At 40.3% G+C, this 22,824-nt stretch overlaps 1 protein-coding gene across 4 annotated transcripts in view; it reads right to left on the bottom strand.

Annotated features, from left to right (window-relative positions):
• Positions 1 to 22,824, bottom strand: part of CFAP58 (cilia and flagella associated protein 58) — a 119,419-nt gene that overhangs the window by 45,763 nt on the left and 50,832 nt on the right. For all 4 annotated transcript variants that reach the window (XM_089509844.1, XM_089509843.1, XM_089509847.1 and 1 more), the window contains 4 exons: positions 14,340 to 14,480; positions 13,823 to 14,046; positions 10,369 to 10,480; positions 7,438 to 7,542 (listed from right to left, as the gene is read on the bottom strand). In XM_089509844.1, the coding sequence (XP_089365970.1) occupies positions 7,438 to 7,542; positions 10,369 to 10,480; positions 13,823 to 14,046; positions 14,340 to 14,480 (582 nt within the window). The remainder of the gene's footprint in view (positions 1 to 7,437; positions 7,543 to 10,368; positions 10,481 to 13,822; positions 14,047 to 14,339; positions 14,481 to 22,824) is intronic.

Here is a 22,824-nt window from a genome sequence, read left to right as displayed (position 1 = left end):
CAAGACATCATTCTCCCGACATTGGCCCTGAACCCAACGACCAACAATAAGCGCCGACTCCATTCCCTCATTGTCAGGTGGGCTCTGGCGTTCTACCTTGATAGGACTTCGTCCTCTCGGTGTTCTCCCAGACTCTTTGTCTGCTACTCAGCTCCCAAACTGGGACTCCTGGTCACCCCACAACGTTTCTCTAAATGGGTGTCCTCCACTATCCACCTTTCTTATCAACTATTTGGGAAGACTCCCCCTGCTCGAATTCGAGCTCATTATACCAGGGTGGTAGCTACATCTTCTGCCTTCTTGTCCAGAATCTCCTTGGAGGACGTCTGCAAGGCTGCGGTTTGGTCACTTTATCAAGCACTACAAGCTTGACACCAGACACCGTCGTGAAGTAGCCTTTGGCAGAGCTGTTCTCCTTTCTAGCATTCACTGAGGTTAGTTGACACTGTTAATAATTGATACTCACATTGTCTTTCCTGGTTAAAATCTTTTTATTGCCAGGACACTCCCTCCTCCTGGGATTGATCAGCTTGTCAGTCTAACCCAATTGTGTGCTTTGCAGAGACCACGAAGAAAAAAGGACAGGTTGCTTACCTGTAACTGTAGTTCTTTGAGTGGTCATCTGCGTATCCACACAAATCCTGTCCATCCTCCCCTCTCTCGTGTCCTGTGCTTTCTTCCTAGGTCTGCTCTTACGGCGGACTTTTTGAACTGAGCGACCTGAGCTGTTCTCGCTCTGACTCGTCTGGAGGCGAGGCAGCATTGATTGGAGGACCTGAGGTTGACGAACCTGTTGTGAGGCAGATAGGCTGTCGAGGTCGTAGAATCTAACATGGTGCCTATGAAGCACACATATTCAGTTGGGCAAAGTGTGGACTTGTCCATGTTGATCATCAATACCAAGGCATGAAGAAGCTTGAGGGCGAATTTGAGATTGGCCAGGAGCATATCCTTTTTTTGGAGGCACAAACAACCAGTCCTCAAGGTACAGAAAGACAATGATTTTTTGTTGGCGGAGGTATGCTGCCACGACCGCCATGCACTTTGTGAAAACTCTTGGTGCTATGGAAAGTCCGAAGGGTAGAACATGGTATCGAAAGCAGTCAGGACCGATGGAAAAGGCCAAGACGTCTCGATGGTCTACTTGGATGCTGACGTGAAAAAAAGCATCCCGAAGATCCAAGGTGGCAAACCCCTGTAGAAGAGGCAAGATGGAAGCCAGGGTTACCATACGGAAACGTCTGTATGATATAAAGGAATTCAAACTGCAGAGGTCCAGGATGGGGTGAAGGCCACCATCGGCTTTAGAAACAATAAAGTATCTGGAAAACAAACAGTCTCGGATTCGAGATGGGAGGAAGGACTCGATCGCCCCTTTGTCCAAGAGAGAGCGCACTTTGTCGAGAAGGGTGTCCGAAGGGTGGTGGTGAGAAGAATACCCCTTGGGGGAAGATCTTGAAGCTCCAGGCATATCCCCTCCAGGCTATTGACAGAACCCAGGAGTCACATGTTATACAGGCCCAAGATTGGTAAAAATGAGTCAGGTGATCCCCAAAGGGAGCAAGGGAACGAAGTGTGTTGAAAGATCTCAGAAATGCCACTTGCCTTGATCAGCATCCTTCTTAGGGAAGGGCTGTTTATATTTGGACTTAGATTGGTGTTTTTCAGATGGTTGTTGTTGAGGGGGGAAATGTTATCGTTGGAAGTCCGAAGACTAGTTGGACCTACCCTGGTTGGGGGGTTAGGGGCGTTGTTGCCATCCCAAATGGCGTTGGCTTGGGAAAGGAGTCAGGGAAGTTGAGGAAGAGGACATGTCGTATTTACACGCTGTGTTCATCATCTTGTTCTTGAAGTCAAGTTTCTCATCAGACTCCTTATTACAAAGCCCCGAGGCATCAAAGGGGAGTTCTTCAATAGCCAGTCTGGCCTGCAGAGTCAGGTTGGAGGATCTCAGCCAAGCATGGCAACGAAGGGCCACGGTACCGGAAAGTTGTCTGGTGACGCAGTAACCCGAGGGTCTGGCAAACAAGATTTGCTGTGAGACTAAAGAGTGCGCTTTGGCATGGAGGACCATTGTGATGCGTTTCTTGTCCTCAGGGAGGTCATGATAAAGCGGCAGGGCCCTTTCCCAAAGATGTTGTTGGTATGCGGCCATACAGGCAGTGCAGTTTAGGATTTTAAGGTCCAAGACTGCAGAGGCATATGACTTGCACACCATGGCATCAAGTTTGCAGCCTTTTTTATTGTTAGGATAAGTTGCCGCCTTGGGGGTGAAACGAAGTTGAGAAGCCTCAACAATCACCAAATTGGGTTGAGGATGTTCAGAAAGCCAAGACTCATCTGAGGGAGGTGATCCTGTAGAAGTTGTTCAATGTCTTAGAGGAAGGCTGAGGTGAAGACAAAGAAGCCCAGGAACGCTTGACGATGTTGGTCATAGACGGGAGGAACGGGATGGAGGCCGGAGTGGGAATGAAGGCCTGCGAGTCCGAATGGAGGACCTCAATGTGTAGGGCTTTATCCATTCGCACCACTTGTTCGGCAAATGAAAAAATATCATCAGAAGGAGAAGGTGCCTCCGGGACCGCAAGGAACTGAGACTGGTGAATATGGGTGTAGTCCAATTCTGAGTAGTCAGCGGACTCTGATGAGGCCGAAGGGGTCCTTGGACAAGTTGTCGTAAAAGTTTGGGCCGGGATGACTCTCGGTACTGAGGGTTGTTGCCGGGTTAGGAGAGAGACAGATGATGGCAAAGGTTGAGCTAGGGCGGTATGTGAGGCTGCCGAAGAGAGACGTGACTGGGACAGAATGGCCGAGACCAAGGCTGCTACAGAGTGTAGCTGGGGTTCGGTGGTCTGAAGAGGCAGTGCAAAACAACCCTCACAGACCTCTGAGGGATCAAGCGGCAAGAAAAATATGCCCAAAGCCTCGTCAAACATCAAGTCCCATCTGGAGGGCTCAGGGAAACCAGAAGAAAGGATGTTGTCAGCCTCTTCATCAAGGTAGACGACCTCAGAAGCCGCAAAGAGTTGGTTGGCTGGCACCACATGGGCGTGGGGAAAGCCTTCCCCTTTGTCTTCAGAGAGTTGGCAGGGTTCCGGTAGGGCCTGGAGAATGTTGGTACGGGACCGGCGATCGTCTCATGGCGAAGGATGAACCCAAGGAGTTGCCTGGGCACACGGTACTGAGCCCGACTCGGTATCAACAGGTTCAACAGGCTCGCTCGCTTGAGACCAACGATCAGTATTCGAGTCCGGGGTCAGATGGGAGTTCTTCTTCATATGTGAAGACTCCTTATCCTTTTCCTTAGAGGACTTGTGATTCTTTTTGTCAGATTTGGATGAATCTGAGGCTTTCGTCCATTTAAGAGATGACAGCTGGCCAGCCATATTCTGGTCGGTCTCCTTCCGTTTTTCTGGGGTTGGTGACCCAGGAACAGGAGACAGGGGTTTGCCCTCAGCAACATTAGCTTTGGCAGAGACCCTAGAGGCAGAAGAGGAGGGTTTGCCCTTGGCAGCAGGAGCCTTGGCAGGAACTCTAGAATCGGAGGAAGGGTTAAGGATCTGTGCATACAGCATAGACTGCAGCCGCATCTCCCTGTTCTTCCTGGCTTGTGGGGTGAAAGCCATGCAGTGAGGGCAAGTCGAAGTGGCGTGGCCCTCGCCCATGCAAACAAGGCACAAAGAGTGTCCGTCGTGGCTGGGAATCTTTCCTCCACATTCCATGCACTTTTTAAATAAGTGCTAAGACATCATGGAAATTAGCCAAAGGAGTAGACAGAAGAATGGTCAAACAAGCTGAGTGTTACTGGTAACCAGAGTCCAAAACTAGCCGAATCACTATCCAAAGAGAGAAGTCAGAGCCAAAAACATGTTCAAAATTGAAAGCGAAAGGAAGGAGCAAATTCCAAGTGAGATTCCCTGTGCTGCTCACACGGCGGATGAAAGGAACTGAAAAGGATGGGAAGACACCGAGGGTGGGAGGAGCTACCACCAAAAAGTCTTCCCTAGTGATTCCAGAAGGATCTGAAATTGCTGTGCAGGTGCAGAATAACCCATTTGTGTGCTTCGCAGAGACCACAAAGAACCACTGCATAACAGTGTCCCCAAGTCACACCTCAGAGAGGCGGCCCAGAAAGATACCATGGTTGATGGTATTAAAAACCACTGAGAGGTCCAGCAGGACCAACAGATCCACATTCCCCCTGTCTAGTTCCCTGCATAGGGCATCCACCAAAGTGACCAAAGCTGATTCCAACCCACAGCCAGGTTTTAAGACAGATTTAAATCGATCTAGATAATTCATTTCATCCAAAAAAAAAAAAAACTGGAGCTGCAAGGCCATCACTCACTCCAGAACCTTGCCCAAGAATGAAATATAAGAGTCTGGCCAAGTTATCGAGAATGATGGGATCCAGGGAAGCCTTTTTCAGTAATTGCCTCACCACAGCTCCCTTTAGGCAGGATGGAAATCTGCCTTGCTGCAGTGAGGTATTCACCACTCCCATAACCCACTCAGCCAGTCCCCCTCCAGTTGCTTTCAGGAGCCATGAAGAGCAAGGATCCAGTATGCATGTAGTGGCCCTCATTTTTCCAAGGATCCTGTCCACATCCTCAGGCTACACAAATTTAAACTTATCCAATAATACAAAACAAGCTGGATCTGTTTCAACTACAGCATCCAAATCAGGGTGGATTTCAGCAATTTTCTCTCCAAAGTGTCTTGCAAATTCTTCACATATTCAGGATGCCTGGTTCCTGCCTCATAACTATTGGCGGTTTGTCTCTTCCCTTTTCAATAAGAAGTAACTCTTTAATAATTAATATAACATACCAAAAGTTGTAAGTACATACAACTTGGATTAAATGAGAGTCCAGACTGATTAATGCTATACCCACAGATAAAACATTTTAAATACAAGTACAACAACAACAAAATTACTATCTGTCCATTTCCTCTACCAGCCAGTTCTGAACATAAACTTATAAGCAATTAAACATGTATGTCAGTATTGAGGGCATGGATTAGAAGAAGAGGATGGCTAAAAGAAGTGAGAGAATGCATGAAAAGATATTCCATCACCATTGACCTCCAGAGGAAAGGAGCAAACTTTGCTGTACATATTAATGCATTAAAAGGGCAATGTGCTCAGCTGGTCTACAAAAATGAAACTACCATGCAAACAGAGAACATCAGGCACCCTGTTAAATCCATCTCATACTGACCTATGTTAAACTAAAAGCAAAGAGCAATGCAAATGTGACAAAGCAAACCCCAAGAATGAGCTTGAAAATGAAATTAAAAGTAGAAAGAAAGGGGTTACATCCTAGTGGAATCTACATGCCATTTAACTTTTCTGATGCTGCACTAATTGCTATATACTTTCCTTACAACTCAATGTTTTACTGTCTAAGGAAATAACTGAAATTGCCTCTCTTCAAAGCTGTATCAAAACAAAGACATTGATTCTTTCTAACCCTGCGGTGACAAAACATTCAGTAGGAACCTTTAATCTGCATTTATCTTGTTTCCATGCTTGTATTTTCTTTTCACATAAGCTTTTAAAATAAATAGTTTTAGCAGAGTCTAAATTTTGTAATATTTTAACTGGAGACTAATTTCCAAAGCATACCACATACTAGAAATCTTGTTTTTGAAAGGGGAAAAATCCTACTGGCTGTTCATCCCATTTTGTTTAGTTTATTTAGTTAAATTATTCTTGCAATGCAATATTTCCATTTACTTCATGCAGTTTTGTTCTTTGTGTAGATACCTAAAAATCACAGGAGTCAGAATATTTTACTTAGACAAAAACACATACATGAACTCAAGAACTGTCATGTCATTTATATCAAATCACCACTCCACCCTACATTTTTACCTGCAGTTTTGGCTATGGATCACCACATTAAATTTAATACATATGAAATACAGTGTGAAGACATGTGTTTGGGAAGTATGGCCTATAAATGTGCAACCTTCTTTTTAGATTTAAGTGTTAATCCCAATGCTATCGATATGCATCACACTGAACCAACTATGGAGTAATCTAATTTGATTTCCCTTGAAGACCGGCACAAAATGGATGACAGAAATAATGTGTGAAAGAGAGTATACTTTCAATTCAAGCAAAGGCAGTGATGTTGAAAGACACGCTGAAAAATTAAATGTCTACACATACAAATCCAGGAAATCTAGCATAAACCACCAGAAGCAGTAGCAGCAGCAATAATAACAACAGTAACAATAATATCATGAATCAGTTCAACAGTTCTTATTCCCTACTAACTTAACAATTACTGGAACAATCAAGATGATTAAGAATGGTCTGACCAAAAAAAGATATCACTTTTAAAGCTGTTTTGTGTAATTTGGTTATTTGTTTGTTGTAAGTGGATGTAGAGAGGAGGACTTTTTCCTATATTTTTCTACCTAGAAATAGAATATGTGAATCAGTGCTGCCATCTAAAGTTAGTTAAAGGATATGCAGGATGTCTAATTTCATAAAATAATAAAATACCAGAATATCTCAATAGTAAGACTTTTCTATATAATGGATCAAGGATATTAGACCTCTCAAAGATAGCACTTATCAAATGCTTATCAGATTTGTGCTGGGGGAGGGAATAAGCAAAATAATCTTCCTGTAGAAATTCATGGGGTCACCACAAGTCAATAGGCGACGTGAAGGCACATACACACAGCAATATTCAAACAAACAAACAAACAAAAAACCAACAGCAACAATATGGCAGTGTGTCCTGGGTTAGAAAAAGAGAAGTGCACAGCAACAACTGCTCCTCTGATAGAGAATAAATAAGCACAACAGCTTACATTAAAAATCGTTGATGAGTTTGCTCATAGCAAAATTAGAAGGAAGCATTTCTTAAATTAAGCTGAAAAAAAATTAATACTGATCAGCAAGTATAGAATCAAAGAATCATAGAATCGTAGAGTTGGAAGGGCCATCCAGTCCAACCCCCTGCCATGCAGGAAATCACAATCAAAGCATCCCCAACAGATGGCCATCCAGCCTCTGTTCGAAGACCTCTAAGGAAGGAGACTCCACTACACTCTGAGGGAGTTTGTTCCATTGTCAAACAGCCCTTACTGTCAGGAAGTTCTTCCTAATGTTGAGGTGGAATCTCTTTTGCTGTAGCTTACATCCACTGTTCCGCGTTCTAGTCTCTGGAGCAGCAGAAAACAAGCTTGCTCTCTCCTCAACATGACATCCCTTTGAATACTTAAACAGGGCTATCATATCATATATAATTGGATAAGGACAGACATGTATGCACCGCACACAAACACAAACATACACTCACATGTATATAGTGGAAGCACTGCCACCCAGTTTTTGTACAAGGATCCACAAGCCATCACCAACCCCAATAGAGTTGCATGAAGATGAGCTAAATACATCCAACATGTTAACTGTACCTGGAGGAGCAACTCTTTTTCAACTACTTCTTCTGTCTTGCTGATAAGCCGTTTCTGCAGTGCATGTATCTTCTGTATCAGTTCATAGGTACTTGGGTCACTAGCCTGCATGAAAGAAATATTGTTTTTTCTAATTGCCAGCTCTATATTTTACAATATGTGCATAATTACATATAACCGAAAGCAGAATTTCTCTAACAACATGAACAGATTGGATGGAAAAGAGAAATTAATTTAGGCAATCTGAGACGATAAGGAAATCCTCACTGCTCAACCTATCAACCTGGACAGTATCTGGCTCAAATTGCTTCCCCACAGAATATTCATGGAAATCTTTATGTGGGTTTGAAATAGCTTTAGTATTGACAATGTACAAAAAACGGAGTGCTTTGTGGATTCAAAGGCAGATGTTTGTGGATTCACATGGGAGATATAAGCATTAGATGTCTGGTCTTCTGGTAAATCGTGCAAGGTCTAGTAGCTCTGGATTATAGTAAAGATATGATACATTCTCATGTTTGTGGAGTACATACTATATGAGGCAAACATTTATCTTATCTCAGTGCTACAGTGTGATTTTGTTGTGTCCCTTCAAATCATTTCCAACTTGTGGCAATCCTAAGGTGAATCTCTCACAGGGTTTTCTTGGCAAGATTTGTTCAGAGGGGGTTTACCTTTGGCTTCCTCTGAGGCTGAGAAAGTGGGACATGCCCAAGGTTACTATTATCATCCACTGAGTGACTTACAAAGGTGGCACTCATGTGGCATGCAAATTGGCCCAGAACAGTTTATCAACACTGATCAACATAAGACTTGCTTGCCCTGGGGCATCTCCCACTTTGGCCACAGGACAGTCTCTTCACATTATTATCATTTAGCCATTGCAACATGCAGCAAGAAACATCTCCTGTGAAAGCAAGACACTGGAAAGAAAGGCTTCATAAAATTTTATAATTCAGGCAGGGTTTTCTAGCACAGGAGAAGGACAGGTTGAAAGGGAGGGTTGGAAAATAATATATTTCCCTTATATAAACCACACTATTTTGACTAGCGATCCTAGGAGATGGACTGCTATTACTTTAATTGGAGGGCCACAACTACAAAATAATTTCCTAGAATCATCTCATCTTAACTCAAATGCATCTAATTCCTTAAAAACAGCAAAAGATTGAAACAGTGAAGTTGTGTGTCATTCTAACATTTCTGACAGTCAAAGTGTTGATCTATGAGGAAAATGACAGAGATATCCTGTCATTTGTTGTGTTTCAGTGTCAGAGAAACTGTCACAAATTATTACATATGGTTCTTGCTATATACTAGATACCTCTGCCAAAAGCCATCTAGTAAGCTATTGTTCAAAAATATCATTTCCTGTTATCACACTTACAATGCTATCTTAACTCCTCCAGACATAACATTCGACAAGTTCCACAGAACTAACTCTGCTGTAAGTACATATAAGACTGCGACATTTTTATATACTGTACTAGCAAAATTCCCATTGTCATAATGGATGGAACAGTCTAAAGAAAGGGCCTTCTATTGCAGAGGTCATGGAAAAGCAAAAAAAAAAAAAAATACTACAATCCCTTGGAACTCTAATCAGTATTGCAACCTATTTTCAGTTGAAACCAGTCACCCAATATCGGGGATAAGGGTAACAGGGGTTTTTCCCCAACATAATGTTGGCTCCATGTTCAGTACTTTATTTTTTCCAGCTAGGAGTGAATGGCAAGCATTCATTTACATACAACCAGGTCTAGGAACAGGTTTTGCTCCACCTATGTCCTACACTGCTGCCTTTCTATTACTGACACAGTGTTTACATAATACTGGTAGTCATCAACAAGAAAAAAGCTTGTCTAATGTAGCAGACTCATCTGTAATTGTGCTTTTTGGTCATACTGAGTATGATAAAAGATGGAGTGCATGAATGAATTTAATTTAGACATTTGATTTAAACATATATGATTTAGGTATACAGGTTACTGTGTTTCATGGGCTAAAAAAAACCAAAATAAATATTTAATCGGTATAAGCGAATGTTAGGTATTTTAACAGAATCATCTTGGCTCCACATTTTCACTCAAAACTGTTTTATAATATAATTTATGTACTGTCCTACAGTCAATCCACTTTCAAACAGGAAAAGACAAAACACTCTTGTCAGTTAAAATGTAGCTTCAAAATATCAGAATTGGCTGCTTGGCAAGTCAGTACAGCCAAAAAATTCACTTGGACATTCTTCATTAACTTGAACATCACCACCTTTGGCATTGCATCAAATAGTAGGATCTAAACAAACAGAAATCTAAAGCTGACCTGAAAACATTTATAGGTGCCATGTCTGCCCATTCATTTGGCCCACACTTAATGGATTTTTATATATTTAGATTTCAGTCTGACAGCTAAGGAAATCTATGTATTTACACAACAAAAAAGACAGTGCTATGTTTTTATGGAGATTCTTCTCCCGTCCCTGCACCCAAAAGGAAGCCAACCTGCTTAATGAACTATTCCTTTCCATTCTCTGCCTAGTCTAACCTACCCAACAGTTCAGATTTAACAATGGAAAGGTAATTCGTTCTCTAAGGTGTGAACCTCTTTGAACCATTTAATACTCCAACTCTCTGTCCTAGCTAATGAGTTATTACTCTTTTAATTCCATCTTCAAACTGTTTTATTCTCTTGGTTTTGATCAGTTCTCATTTTATAATGCTTTCCAATCATATATTATGGAAGCAACAGAAAAATAACCCCAAATGCTTTGTGCCTATATAGCCTGCCTGTCATTAATTATCACAAAATACGCTATGTAAATTTTAGCCTTTCTGCTCTTTCGATGTCAATTTGCATAATATTAAAACTAAATATGCATTGCACCACACTACTTATTTGAAAATCTCCGCTTTTTGGAATGGGAAATGGTACCTCTAATTTCCTCCATCTGTGAACATTCATAGGATTCTCTAGTTCTTCTTCCAAGGCTCTACAGCGAGTTCGTTCCTTCAGTAACTCCTTCTGCATATGATAAACTTCCTGCCTTCGAAAAGAGAGCCATACAAATATCATGACTTCAACAATGAAGTCAATCATTTAATCATGTAATTGTGAGGTAATGCTGTTTTCAGAAATCCCATTTGCCTCTTGCCAAAAATAATGGCACACTTTCCCTATTAATTCAAGGCAGTTATGCAGATGTCTTTATAACGTTCATAAAATCATAGAATCAGAGTTGGAAGAGACCACAAGGGCCATCCAGTCCAACCCCCTGCCTTGCAGGAACTCACAATCAAAGCACCCCTGACAGATGGCCACCCAGCCTCTGCTTAAAGACCTCCAAAAGAAGGAGATTCCACTACACTCCGAGGGAGTGTGTTCCACAGTCAAACAGGTCTTACTGTCAGGAGGTTCCTCCTAATGTTGAGGTGGAATCTCTTTTCCTGTAGCTTACATCCATTGTTCCATGTCCTAGTCTCTGGAGCAGCAGAAAACAATCAGGCCTTTAACAAGAATATTAAAGGCCTTTCTATTTAATATAAGAGGAGCCCTGGTGGTGCAGTGGTTAAATGCCTGTACTGCAGCCACTCACTCACAAACCATAAGGTTGTGAGTTCCATCCCAGCCAAGGGGGCTCAAGCTCGACTCAGGCTTGCATCCTTCCAAGGTTGCTAAAATGAGTACCCAGATTGTTGGGGACAATTAGCTTACACTTTGTAAACTGCTTAGGGCAGTGGTTCCCAACCTGTGAGTCAGGACCCCTTTGGGGGTCAAATGACTCTTTCATGGGGGTCGCCTAAGGCCATTGGAAAATACCTATTTAATTACAGTTATGAAGTAGCAATAAAAATAATTTCATGGGTTTGGGTCACCACAACATGAGGAACTGTATTAAAGGGTCGCGGCATTAGGAAGGTTGGGAACCACTGACTTAGGGAGTGCTTAAGTGCACTAATAAGTGGTATAAAATGTACTTGCTATAGCTATTGCTTGCTATTTATGTGAATGGAAACTGGAATTGTGAGCCTAAAACCAGCACATGGTAAAATTTGCTCAAGGCCACTGAAATCAATGTGTTTATCAATGCCTAAATCAGTGTTGTATTTAGCATGTGGATTATACCCACAACACTGTATGGAAAAATAAAATAGAATATGTTCAGCAGATATTACCTAGGATATTAAGACCTAGCAGTGGTCACTGATGGCAAAATATCAGTGAAACTGCCCAGATTTCATATTTAACACATCATATTACTTCATAAAGAGACAGAGTTTGGCTCCAGATTTAATCACTCTTAGGAAAGACCCAATGAAATATATGGGAAAAGATATACATATAAACATTTCAATCTATGCCTTAAAATGAAATATAACCTCTACATATGAAAAATGTGTGTTTTCTCACATGCAAATATATAAACATGTAAACTTACAATACAGAAGACAGTTCATACTGACTGTTTATTTCATACATGGTTGTAATGCCAACACACAATATAATTATTAAAAATAGTTGTTCTAGACAGTTGTATAACATATTATGTATCTGCTTTGTAAAACTCTTTGATGTCTGTTTTAATTTCAGTTAAAAGACTTCTCTTTCATTTTCTGTCATTATAAAAAACCTGCAATTAAATTAAATATTGATACTGCAAACAAAACAAAACAATTTTTCCATTTCTAATGTGGGAAGCCATACTTAGCTGGAGTGGTAAAATAAAAGAACATTAACAGAAGTACTAATTAAAAGTACTTAGCACTACAAATGATGAAATGACCCTTTCTGGCAGTTCTAGCAATGGTTTGGGAGTTCATTATAAACACAGAGTTCCTTATGGCATTAACATAAACTAATCTAGCCACTGTGGCATATACTTGTATTTCCATGTAGTAATCAGGCATTTAGCCTAACATGCTTGAGTCGCATAGTTAAACCTCCTGTTAATTAGAAACAGCACTTTTATGCCACATCCTTTACGCATTATAATACAATCTATTATTATGATTATCATTACAAAAGTCCACCTCTACATAGAATCATAAGACACTAGAATCTGAAAGGATCTGAAGTCATCTCACCCAGAACACAACCCTCTATGTTTTAACATTCTAACAACTCTTCTCAGATTATAGTTACTAGAAAATGTGGCCTGGAGAAATTTCTGTCTCTCAACCCCAAAACAGTGATTAGTTCATCAAGACAATAAAGAGGTTGCTCTCTAATCCAGGTCCCAAAGCCAGTTGTCTGTCTCCAATGTTTTAATGAAAGAGCACATACAAAACTATTTCTTTATCACTATAGTCTACTAGCACATTGGCTTCAAAACTGACGTAGAATTATAGAATCATAGAATCATCAAGTTGGAAGAGACCACAAGGGCCATCCAGTCCAACCCTCTGCCATGGAGGAAATCACAATCAAAGCATACCCAAATAGAATCCCTTAGGCTGCATTTTATGCACATTTCCAATGGAACAAAATCAACACAATTTTGCATCTCTTTAGCCACCCATGTAAATTCAGTAAAAAAAAAAAAAAAAAAAACACCTGCTTTATCTATTTTAGTGCTCTTATGTTTTTTTAGGACCAAACCTCAACTCCCAGAATCCTCAGGTCAATATGACCTGCTACCTAACAGAAGAAAGAACCAAGTTCTCTTTTATTAAACAAGCAATACATCACAAGTACATTCCTTTTTTCCCGTTTCTTTCTGTACAAGCCCATAGTAACTATGTAACTGTATTTTCCCAAAAGGACAGAATATGTCTCACACATAGTTAAGTATTTTTTCTTCTATTTTAAAAAGTACTAGCCCAAAGAGAAGGGAAATAAATTCAGTAAAGCCATAAAATTTTGCTCTGAGGTAAATACAATTTCCAGTGGAAATTTAAGCAAATCTTTCTACTAGATCTGCCACCTGATAAATATGAAGGATGAAAAACTGAGAACATATAATAGCTTGTTATAAATATGTCAAATGTTCTGTTTCTGCAATGAATTGCCTAATAAAAACAGTTCCACTAATGTCAGTGCTGAGAACAACTAGGTAGTTCACTGAACTGTGAACATCTTTCCCACAGCTGTCTATCAAGTATATGTTGCTAGTAACTCAAACAACAAGGTAAAGTATAAAACTGTAGTAGTTTGACACCAGCTGTTTTCTCTTAAATGAGAATTCACTTTCCCTCAGTACTACCTGGTTGATTTACTTCAGTTTAAGTCTAGTATATGTATGAGGTCAATTGAATAAAATCCTTCTCTGAAATAACTTGCATGTCAACACAAATCTTTGTCATGCATGGAAACAAATGTTCCCGGGTGTCTCAAAAGCAATGTCATGGGCACAGCTCTAAGCAACTGTGATTCACTAATGACTTTCTACCTGAGTTCTTCCACATTAGCCACGCTCTTGCCAAGTATTGCCTTCTCCCGACGAAGTTTTTTGATCTCCAACTTGAGAAGTCGGATGTCTTCCACTCTTTGCCGGTACTGCATTTCTCCCTTATTCAGAATTGATTGCTGGATTTTGATCTTCTCATATAGAAGAGCCAATTCATCATTGCGCCGGACCAGCTGGCTTCCCAGGATGTCTCTTTCACTAATAACCTGAAAATGAAGCAAGCCAGGGCAAGATACTACAGATGGGCTGAAAGTATAACTGTCAGAAAGCATAAGGGGGGGGGAAGTATCTTCATCAGTAAAAAGTATGGGATAAATGGAATTATGTATCACCAGTATATAAAACATTCCTGGTAAGGACTTTCAGCTGCTGGGACAGACTGCCAGATCTTCTGCTAGAATAAACTGGCATCATTCTTTTTTACATTACTTTGAGTGGTTTCTGTCAAGTATCCCAGCTATATCTTATTGGACACTAAAGAAATGTTCCTATTGCCTACCTGGTCTAGTTCTTTCTTCTGCCTCATTCTCTCTGCATCAGCTTCAGAAATAATTTTCAAGAGTTTTCTTTCTTCCTCCTCTTGTTTTTCAATAAAATGTTTAGTCTCCAGAGCTTGTTGTCTCATTTTAAGCAGTTCACTCTAACAGAGATATAGGAAAAGGGAAAAGAAATTAGTTTTTGTAACAATTTTCCACTTTATAAACCTAGGGAATTTAGAATTATTAAGATTTAGAAACACTGTTCTTTAGTTACTCACATTTTGTTCAATTCATTTAGTGGTTCTCAAGAGCAAATAAAAATACTGCACAAATACACCTTAAAATCTTAGAAAAGTAAGGATGCACACAGTATGCCCAATATTATACCATGCTGTTAATTGTTAACTGCCATCAAGTTGACTTCAACTTATGGGACAGTATGAATGAGAGACCTCCAGATTACACTGTCATTAACAGACCTGCCCAGGTCTCACAGACTCAGGGCCATAGCTTTCCTGATTGAGTCTAACCATCTATAATGTGGCCTTTCTTCTTTCCTACTGCCTTCTACCTTACCAAGCACTATTGTCTTTTCTAGTGAGTCATGTCTTCTCATGAAGTATGACAGAGTCAGTTTAGTAATCTTGGCTTGTAGTGAGAGTTCAGACTTGATTTGCTCTAGTAACAAACACTGCTATCCACTTACCAGTATCATCTGTGCAGAGGACACACAGGTAATAGACCCATTTATTTGTCTCTTTAGAAGCCCACAGTATCCACAGTACACTTCCCCAGCACCACTTTTCATATGAGTTGATTTTCTTCCTATCAGATTTCTTCACTGCCTTAGCTTTCACAACCATACATGGAAACTGGATGTACGATGGCATGGACAATTCTAATCTTAGCATTAAATGATATATTTTCGCTTTAGGAACCTACCTAATTCCTTTATAGCTACCTTTCAAAGTCTGAATTGATTGCAGTATCCATTCTGATTAATGACTGAGCCATGGTACAGAAAATATTTAACTATATTAATGTCTTCACCATCTACTTAAAGTTATACTGTGAAAAATATCCCTGTGATGTGGGCTCAGTTTATAATATCCAAGCATTTCTTAAACTACAATCAGCCCATCTGTGTTGGCAAGGGTTCCGTTCCAGAACCCGCTCCCATCCCACAAATACTAAAAAGCATGGAACCTTAAGTCCCATAATTGCTAATGTACGTGCAACATGCATATGACTGCGCTGGCACAGCCATGTGCACAAGCCACCATTGACAATAATGGGGCAGGGCCATCACGAATGCTCCAACCTTCAGATGTCTAGCCTGCCAATATGGAGGGCTAACAGGACAGAGTAAAAAATGTACAGATAGTGGAAGATTCAGACTTTTTACTCTTTACAATTTACCAAAATAGGACTGAAATTATGCAGGTGAAAGACATTCTTTTGCTGACATTTATACAAAGGTTACTTAGGAATAAGCGCTACTAAATTCAATGAAATTTGCTGCTGGACAAGTACACACATGCTCTGGCTATAAATCATAGAAGAGGGCTAGTCAAGATAATAAACACTGTTGTCCACTTATCAGTACCACCTGTGCAGAAGACACACAGGTACATCAAGACAAACCCTATAAAAAAGTCAGCAATTCAGATCACCTTTATTAATGCTGAAAAACTCAAGGCACAGGTCACCAATTAAACCAGGGGTGAGCAACTGTGGAATGCCAGGGGGACACATAAACCCACAAGGAGATCCTGGTGAGCCACACCCCAGATACACTTGCTCCCACCAAACAAAATTCATGTTTGTCTCCAAATGCCCTGTAGGGGACATTAGAGCATTCTTATCATGTTTTGGGACCTTGCTGGGCCCCTGAGCCAAGGAAACTTTGATGGGGAGAAATTGCAAAAATTATTGAGACTCCTGGAGTCCAAGTGGTGGAAATGCCACTTACACCCCCTGGAGCTCATTTGGGCACTTTTTAAAAAAAAAATGAAAAACTGAATAAATTGACTTCTGGGTGGCTGTAAGAGCCACAAAAGCAGCCCTGGGGGCTACATACAACTTGTCGCCCACAATTTGTCCATCCTTGGATTAAAGAGTAGTACATAAACTCAAAAATAAAATGTACCGAAAGCAAGAAATGGTCACCAATCCTTATGTCAAAGTAAATATGATCATTATTCTTTATTTATTATTTCACTGTTTCATTTGTATGCCACTTTTCTCCTGGAGTAGGACTCAAGACAGTTACAAACGAGACTCAGTTTAAAAACTTAATAATAACCTTTTACAAACAATTAAAAATCCCCACATTAATTTCAAGATATAGAAAGGTTTTTTAAAATTATAAAACACACATCCCAATAAGAAGCTTCCCTAATTTTTTGTGGGTTTTTGGGGCTATAAGGCCATGCTCTAGAAGAGTTTTTTCCTGATGTTTTGCCAGCAGTTGCGGCTGGCATCTTCACAGAATGCTGGCATGGAAGAGAGTGGGCTGCCAGACTCAGAAAAACCCATAGGAGTGAAAACAAACAACCACTCAAAGGGAGGGTATTTTTACCATACATCAAAGGAGTCACAGACAGAACAGAGAAAGTAATGAGGAAACACAACGTCCAAATGGTTGACAAACCAACCAAAAAAATCCAGCAAATGCTGCGCTCAGTGAAGGACTGAGGATCCCATGGACAGCCAAAAGGAAAAACAAATGGGTCCTAGAGCAGATCAAGCCGGAAACCTCCCTGGAAGCCAAGATGACCAAATTGAGGCTGTCATACTTTGGACACATAATGAGAAGAAAGGACTCAATGGAAAAGACACTAATGCTGGGAAAGGTGGAGGGAATTAGGAAGAGGGGAAGGCCACATGCCAGATGGATGGACTCTATTAAGGAAGTCACAGGTATGGGGTTGCAGGAATTAAGCAGAACAGTGGAGGACAGAGGGTCTTGGAGATGTCTCATCCATAGGGTCGTCATGAGTTAAGATTGACTCAGTGGCAGTTAACAACACAACAAAAGTTGCAACTAAACATTCTATCATGTTCTAATAATATCAGTAACTTCATATCAAAACAGGAAAATGTAAAAGCTCTTTCTATTGATGTCCTTGAAGGGTGGGACCAAAATTGTTTTAAAATCAACCCTTAGTGGAAACACAGTGTTTTCCCAGGACACAGCATTCTTCAGATTCAGACATTTGATCCTGCTCTGGTACAATAGATTCTGAAAAAGACCTAATATCAATAAGCAGATATATCTTCTTTTTTTTTCCTCAGATGAAATAAAGGTCAAAACAAGAAAATCAAAGTACAATGTAGCATATGCAATTCAAGAAAAAAATTAGGATGACAGATAGAATTGTTTTATCATACTAATAAAATAACTTGTTCTACTATTAGTTTCTTTATAAAAATGTTTATTTCCCCATAGTCACAATATCTGTCTCTCACCTACTTGGTGACCAAACTTCATTAGCAAAACAACAATGAATGTTGTCTGGTATTAACATGCAATCTACATTATGTTAAAGTAGCTGTCTAAGTGTAAAAAGTGGAATATGTTCAGCATTGCTGACTGTTTTTTATTACAGGCTGAGTCTCCCTTATCTGGAATTCCAAAATCTGATGCTTTTTTCTGGGGTGGCTGAGACAGCGACACCTTTGCTTTCTGGTGGCACAGTGTACATAAACTTTGTTTCATGCATAAAATGATTTAAAATATTGTATAAAATTACCTTCAGACTATATGTATATAGTATATAAAAAGGTAAAGGTATTCCCCATTGACAAGGTTGTCAAGTTGTGTCTGACCATAGGGGGCAGTGCCCATCCCCTTTACTAAGCTAAAAAGAGTAAGCATTGTCAAACTACTCTGTGATCATGTGGCCAGCATGATTGCACAGAACGCTGTTTACTTTTGCACTGGAGTGGTACCTATTTATCTACTTGCATGTGCATGCTTTCAAAATGCTAGGTTGGCAGAAGCTGGGACTAGTGACAGGAGCTCACCCCATCATGCGGCACCTGGGCCTCGAACTGCCAACCTGCTGATCTTGCAATGAACAGAGTCAGTATCTTAACCACTTAACCATCACATCTCTAGTATTTGTAACATAAATAAATAAATAAATAAATAAATAAATAAATAAATAAAGTGTATATGCCTAAATACATTTTGTGTTTTGATTTGGGGCCCCATCTCCAAGATATATCATTATGTATGAATATGCATATATAGGTATTCCAAAATCCCCTCTCCCCAAAAAAATCCAAATCCAAAGCACCTCTGGTCCCAAACAATTTGGATAAGGGAGACTCAACCTATAGATCAAAATATACTAGTGCATTTATGTCACAGCACATGCAACCTGTAAACAAGGTATAGCTTTATGTGGTGCCATAATCCACTGATAAACACCCTGGTTCAAATGCATTAAAGGCATGAAATATAAACTATTTTGCAATGTAAAAGTCTAACTATAATCTAGCAGCTTTTATGTTACAAAAAATCTGATTCATCTAAAGTAGTGGTCCCCAAACTTTTTCAGACTACTACCGCTTTCCTTTTGGGCAGTAACCCTAGCGGCCCCCCTTTCCACATATTTTTTGATATTAGGTCTATTATTCTCCATGTAATCATGCTGTCCACATGACTACAGAATCATCTCAGACAATACTTGCTCCCTCAGCTTAGTAACAGAGATGAGCACGTCCCCCTGTAGTCAGACACGATGAGACAATTTTGGCAAAGGAAAACCTTTATCTTTACCTTTTCTACTGCAAATTAAAAACAACCAATCTTGGTTGATTTGCACCCAGTCACTTTGGGAGTTGGTCACTGCTAAGACAGCTGCTTGGTTGCTGCTCCCTTTGCATCTAGTCACCTTAAGAGCACCAACCAAGAAGCTTCTGTGCAAGCCTTGCGGCTAAGGCAAGCACAAATGAAAGGCATCTTGGTTGCTGTTTGACTGGCCACTCAGTTGCTGCTCCCTTTGCACCCTGTCATCCTGGGAAGAGCAACTGAGCACCTGGCTGAGCAAAAAAACCAAACAAACAGCTTCATTTATATACCACTTCATACTGAACTAAGTGTCTAAGTGGTTTACAACTGTACGCTAATTGCCTCCAGCTAGCTGGATATTCATTTTAGCGACCTCGGAAAGATGCAAGCAAGCTTGACCCTTTTTGCTGGTCTTGAACGCTCAACCTTATGGTTTTGAGTGAGTGGCTGCAATACAGGCATTTAATCACTGTACCAGCAGCAGCAACCGAGAAGCCTCTCGCTCATTCTAAAGGATGAATCTCATCCAAAAAATAATCAGAGATTATTTTACACTATGGTGGGAAATAGATATATATTTAAGGATTTTCCACTGCTCCTTTGACCCACCAATTCCTGGGCAGAACACCAAAGGCCATGGTAGAAATTACATACTAGGATATAGTAACTTGCTTTGTTTGGAGTCGGGGGAGGGGGAATAAAGCAGCAAGGGAAGAAGGTTTGGATCATTACCCAATTGTACCGTATTACAGATAGAACTGTAGCAAGTACAATACAAGCAAAATATCCTGGAGATAGGTGTTAAATTTATTAACATTACAATTAGTCCACAAACAATTACATATTGATCAGCAGCAAGCTTTCAATTTCCAGAATTTCATACTATTCCAAAAAAGGGCACAATATAATTGAATCATTAAAATATTTTTCAAAAACAAGAATATTTATTAATATTCTGCAGTTATTCTAACCTGATCTGCACACTTAACATGGTATTCTAGAGTGCCAGATGTTGAGCCAAGGAAAACAGAATGGGCAATGGATCGACCCAGAGAAAGATCTAACACGTACTGCACACATAAAGCAAAATCAAAAGCTGATAATCCAAACTGTTGGTAGCCATTTTTAAGAGGGCCAATGGCCACATTTATTTTCTGTCTCGAAAAGCAGTGATTATAATGCTTTATTGCAAGGGCAATGAGATAGTACTCAAAGTCTTTTAGGACTGACTTTGCAACTATAACACAAACAAAAACCAACCTCCAACTATCTGTTTGAAGTTCATATCTCAAAGTTACACAGCTGCCCTCAATCCCTGATTTGTCCCAGTGTTCCTTTTCATCAGTTCAAATCAAACCCTAATCAGTGGACATTGTTACATTCAAGTATTCAGGAGAACCGCTTCTAAGGTATCTGAACAGAATGCCCTCAAGCCAGTTGCCAAAGTGATGGGAAGTCACAGACACTTTTGTTACTGAATAATTGAGCGGGTAAAAGAGCATAGCAATGATGCTGCTGTCATACGGTTGGCAGAGGGCTTCAGAGTGACAAGGTTACATTAGAGACTAGTTACAATAGAAGGTTTTGCACAGGAAGTGAGGTTCTGAATGCTTTCTCCACTACTGATATAACAACTCCCAGACACATCAGGAACCCAAATTCATCACCTTTTTACAGAGTTCTATTGACATCCTGTCATAACAGTAATGTGCTGACAATGGCTGAAACCCTACAGAGTCGCTGGAGCATAGCACAAAATTGACAAAAAGAAAGCAAAGAAAAAAGTGGCAAGGAAAAGATTCCTTCAACAGACACTTCCGTGAAAATAATAATGATCTGCTATGGATGCAGTTTCTCTTGATCTTTGAAGAGTAAAATTGGACTGAATTTAGAAAAGTTACATGTTATGCAGCTAGCCTGTAAAACATTCACTGCCTTTAAATAAAGATAATATTGAAAGTAATTTCCTGCTTTTCCTTCGATTTAGCATAGATTAATGGCTTTTCATGAACTTCAACTGTAAACTTCTGCCTGAGCAAAAGAAGAAACCTCATTCACAAGGAATTTGTAAGGACTAGTTATTTGTTATTGAAAAACCAAACTCTCTCTCTCTCTCTCTCTCTCTCTCTCTCTCTCTCTGTGTGTGTGTGTGTGTGCATCTTTTCTTTTGTATTTATTTAGAAGAAGGTAACTACAATCAGAAGTGTCATGCAGCATTTCCAAAGTTATTTATAAATATTCATCAAAACCAAAAATAAATATTTTCAATTCAAGAATATGCCTATGATGATCACTTTCCCACATTTGCAGTTCCAGGCTCATAGATCTCTTGTCTTCATCTATCCTGCCTGCCCACCTAATGACAAAAAAGTAGTACAATCCTCAGTGTGGCATCCTGTAGGTGGAGACTTAAGGCTTACTTGAATCTGGCTACTCCTGTTGTCTCTTCGGTCTAGCAGCCTCTTCCATACCCTGCTCCTCATTATGCATGCCTCTCATCCTTCACACCAGCTGCATCATACTCTCTCCTCCTGCCCAACTCTCTGATCCCTGATTGTAGTCACTCTACAGGATTCCTAATATATTGCTACTGCATACTGTAGGTGCCTACCTGCCTCTGAGGTGATCTGAAAGCTGCCCCTTCTACTAATTGCCTCCTTACTTTGCTGTCTGCCTGGCTAATTGTTCCCTTGATGCTAATTAGAGAAGACAGATACCCTTTTGCCATTCAAACATGAGACATCTTGTTGCTATCAGTGAGACTTTGCTTTCCTGGAAGAGTGCTGCTTAGCACCAGATAGCTACCACCTGCCCCTGTCTCTGACTGCCTGCTTCCTCCACAGCCAGCATACTGCCCGCCACCCATGCACAATGCACTGTGCATTTTTCTGATCTTCTCGCCTATGTTCTTTGTTACCACTACTTTCATACTGCTTTTGCTGGCTCCATTTAAATGGCTCCTGGCTCAAGTAATAGTAGCATGCTATCCTAGTATATTGCCATGGATCCTAGTACCCAGTAACTTTGCCTTGTCCCGAAAACAAATACTGGAAGATATTGTCCAACCAAGCATTCTCTTTAACCCTCCCCAACCATTTTAGGGCACTGGAACTTTAGAAAGTAAAGGTTTCCTGTATGTCTTGACCACTATACAGGCTGTTTCTGAAACTTTCTCCATTTGCTCAGTCACCCATTGTGGAGATGTATCTAAGCAACCACATTAGGAGTGTTTGCAAGAACATAAAAGACTTCTCCTTCAAGATGATGAGTATAGCCTCTGTTGAGTTGACCATCTTATTGAAACTTTCCTGTAATTAGCCAGGGCTTAGACACTGCAAACATATATCTTTGAATACACCTTTAAATGTAGTAAAGGTTTTAGCTATTAAATCTATGTACTGCCTGTTTGCCTTATTTTGCTAAAACTACTCTCAGAGAGACCCAAGAGATTCAGTGCTTCCACTTGTGAACTCTGCTAAAGGAGACTGGGTCTGAATTGAACCAGTCTTACCCAGAAAAGGGGATAGCATCTCCAGAATCTACTTCTAATCCAACAGAAATAACCACAACCATTGACAGCACAGAAAAAGAAAGCATCTCCAGAGACCTGTGTCATCCAGCACCAACATGATCACTATTGGCTGATATGCAGGAAGGCAGGACTGGAGACTCCCTTGCCTTCAGTGTCTTCAGTAGTAATAAGT

This window comes from Sceloporus occidentalis, unplaced genomic scaffold, assembly GCF_023333645.1.
Source record: "Sceloporus occidentalis isolate IW3139 unplaced genomic scaffold, rSceOcc1.0.p SCAF_2, whole genome shotgun sequence".
Lineage (NCBI taxonomy): Eukaryota > Metazoa > Chordata > Lepidosauria > Squamata > Phrynosomatidae > Sceloporus > Sceloporus occidentalis.
The sequence above is the reverse complement of the archived record's forward strand: the minus strand, read 5'-3'. Positions and strand labels throughout refer to the sequence as shown.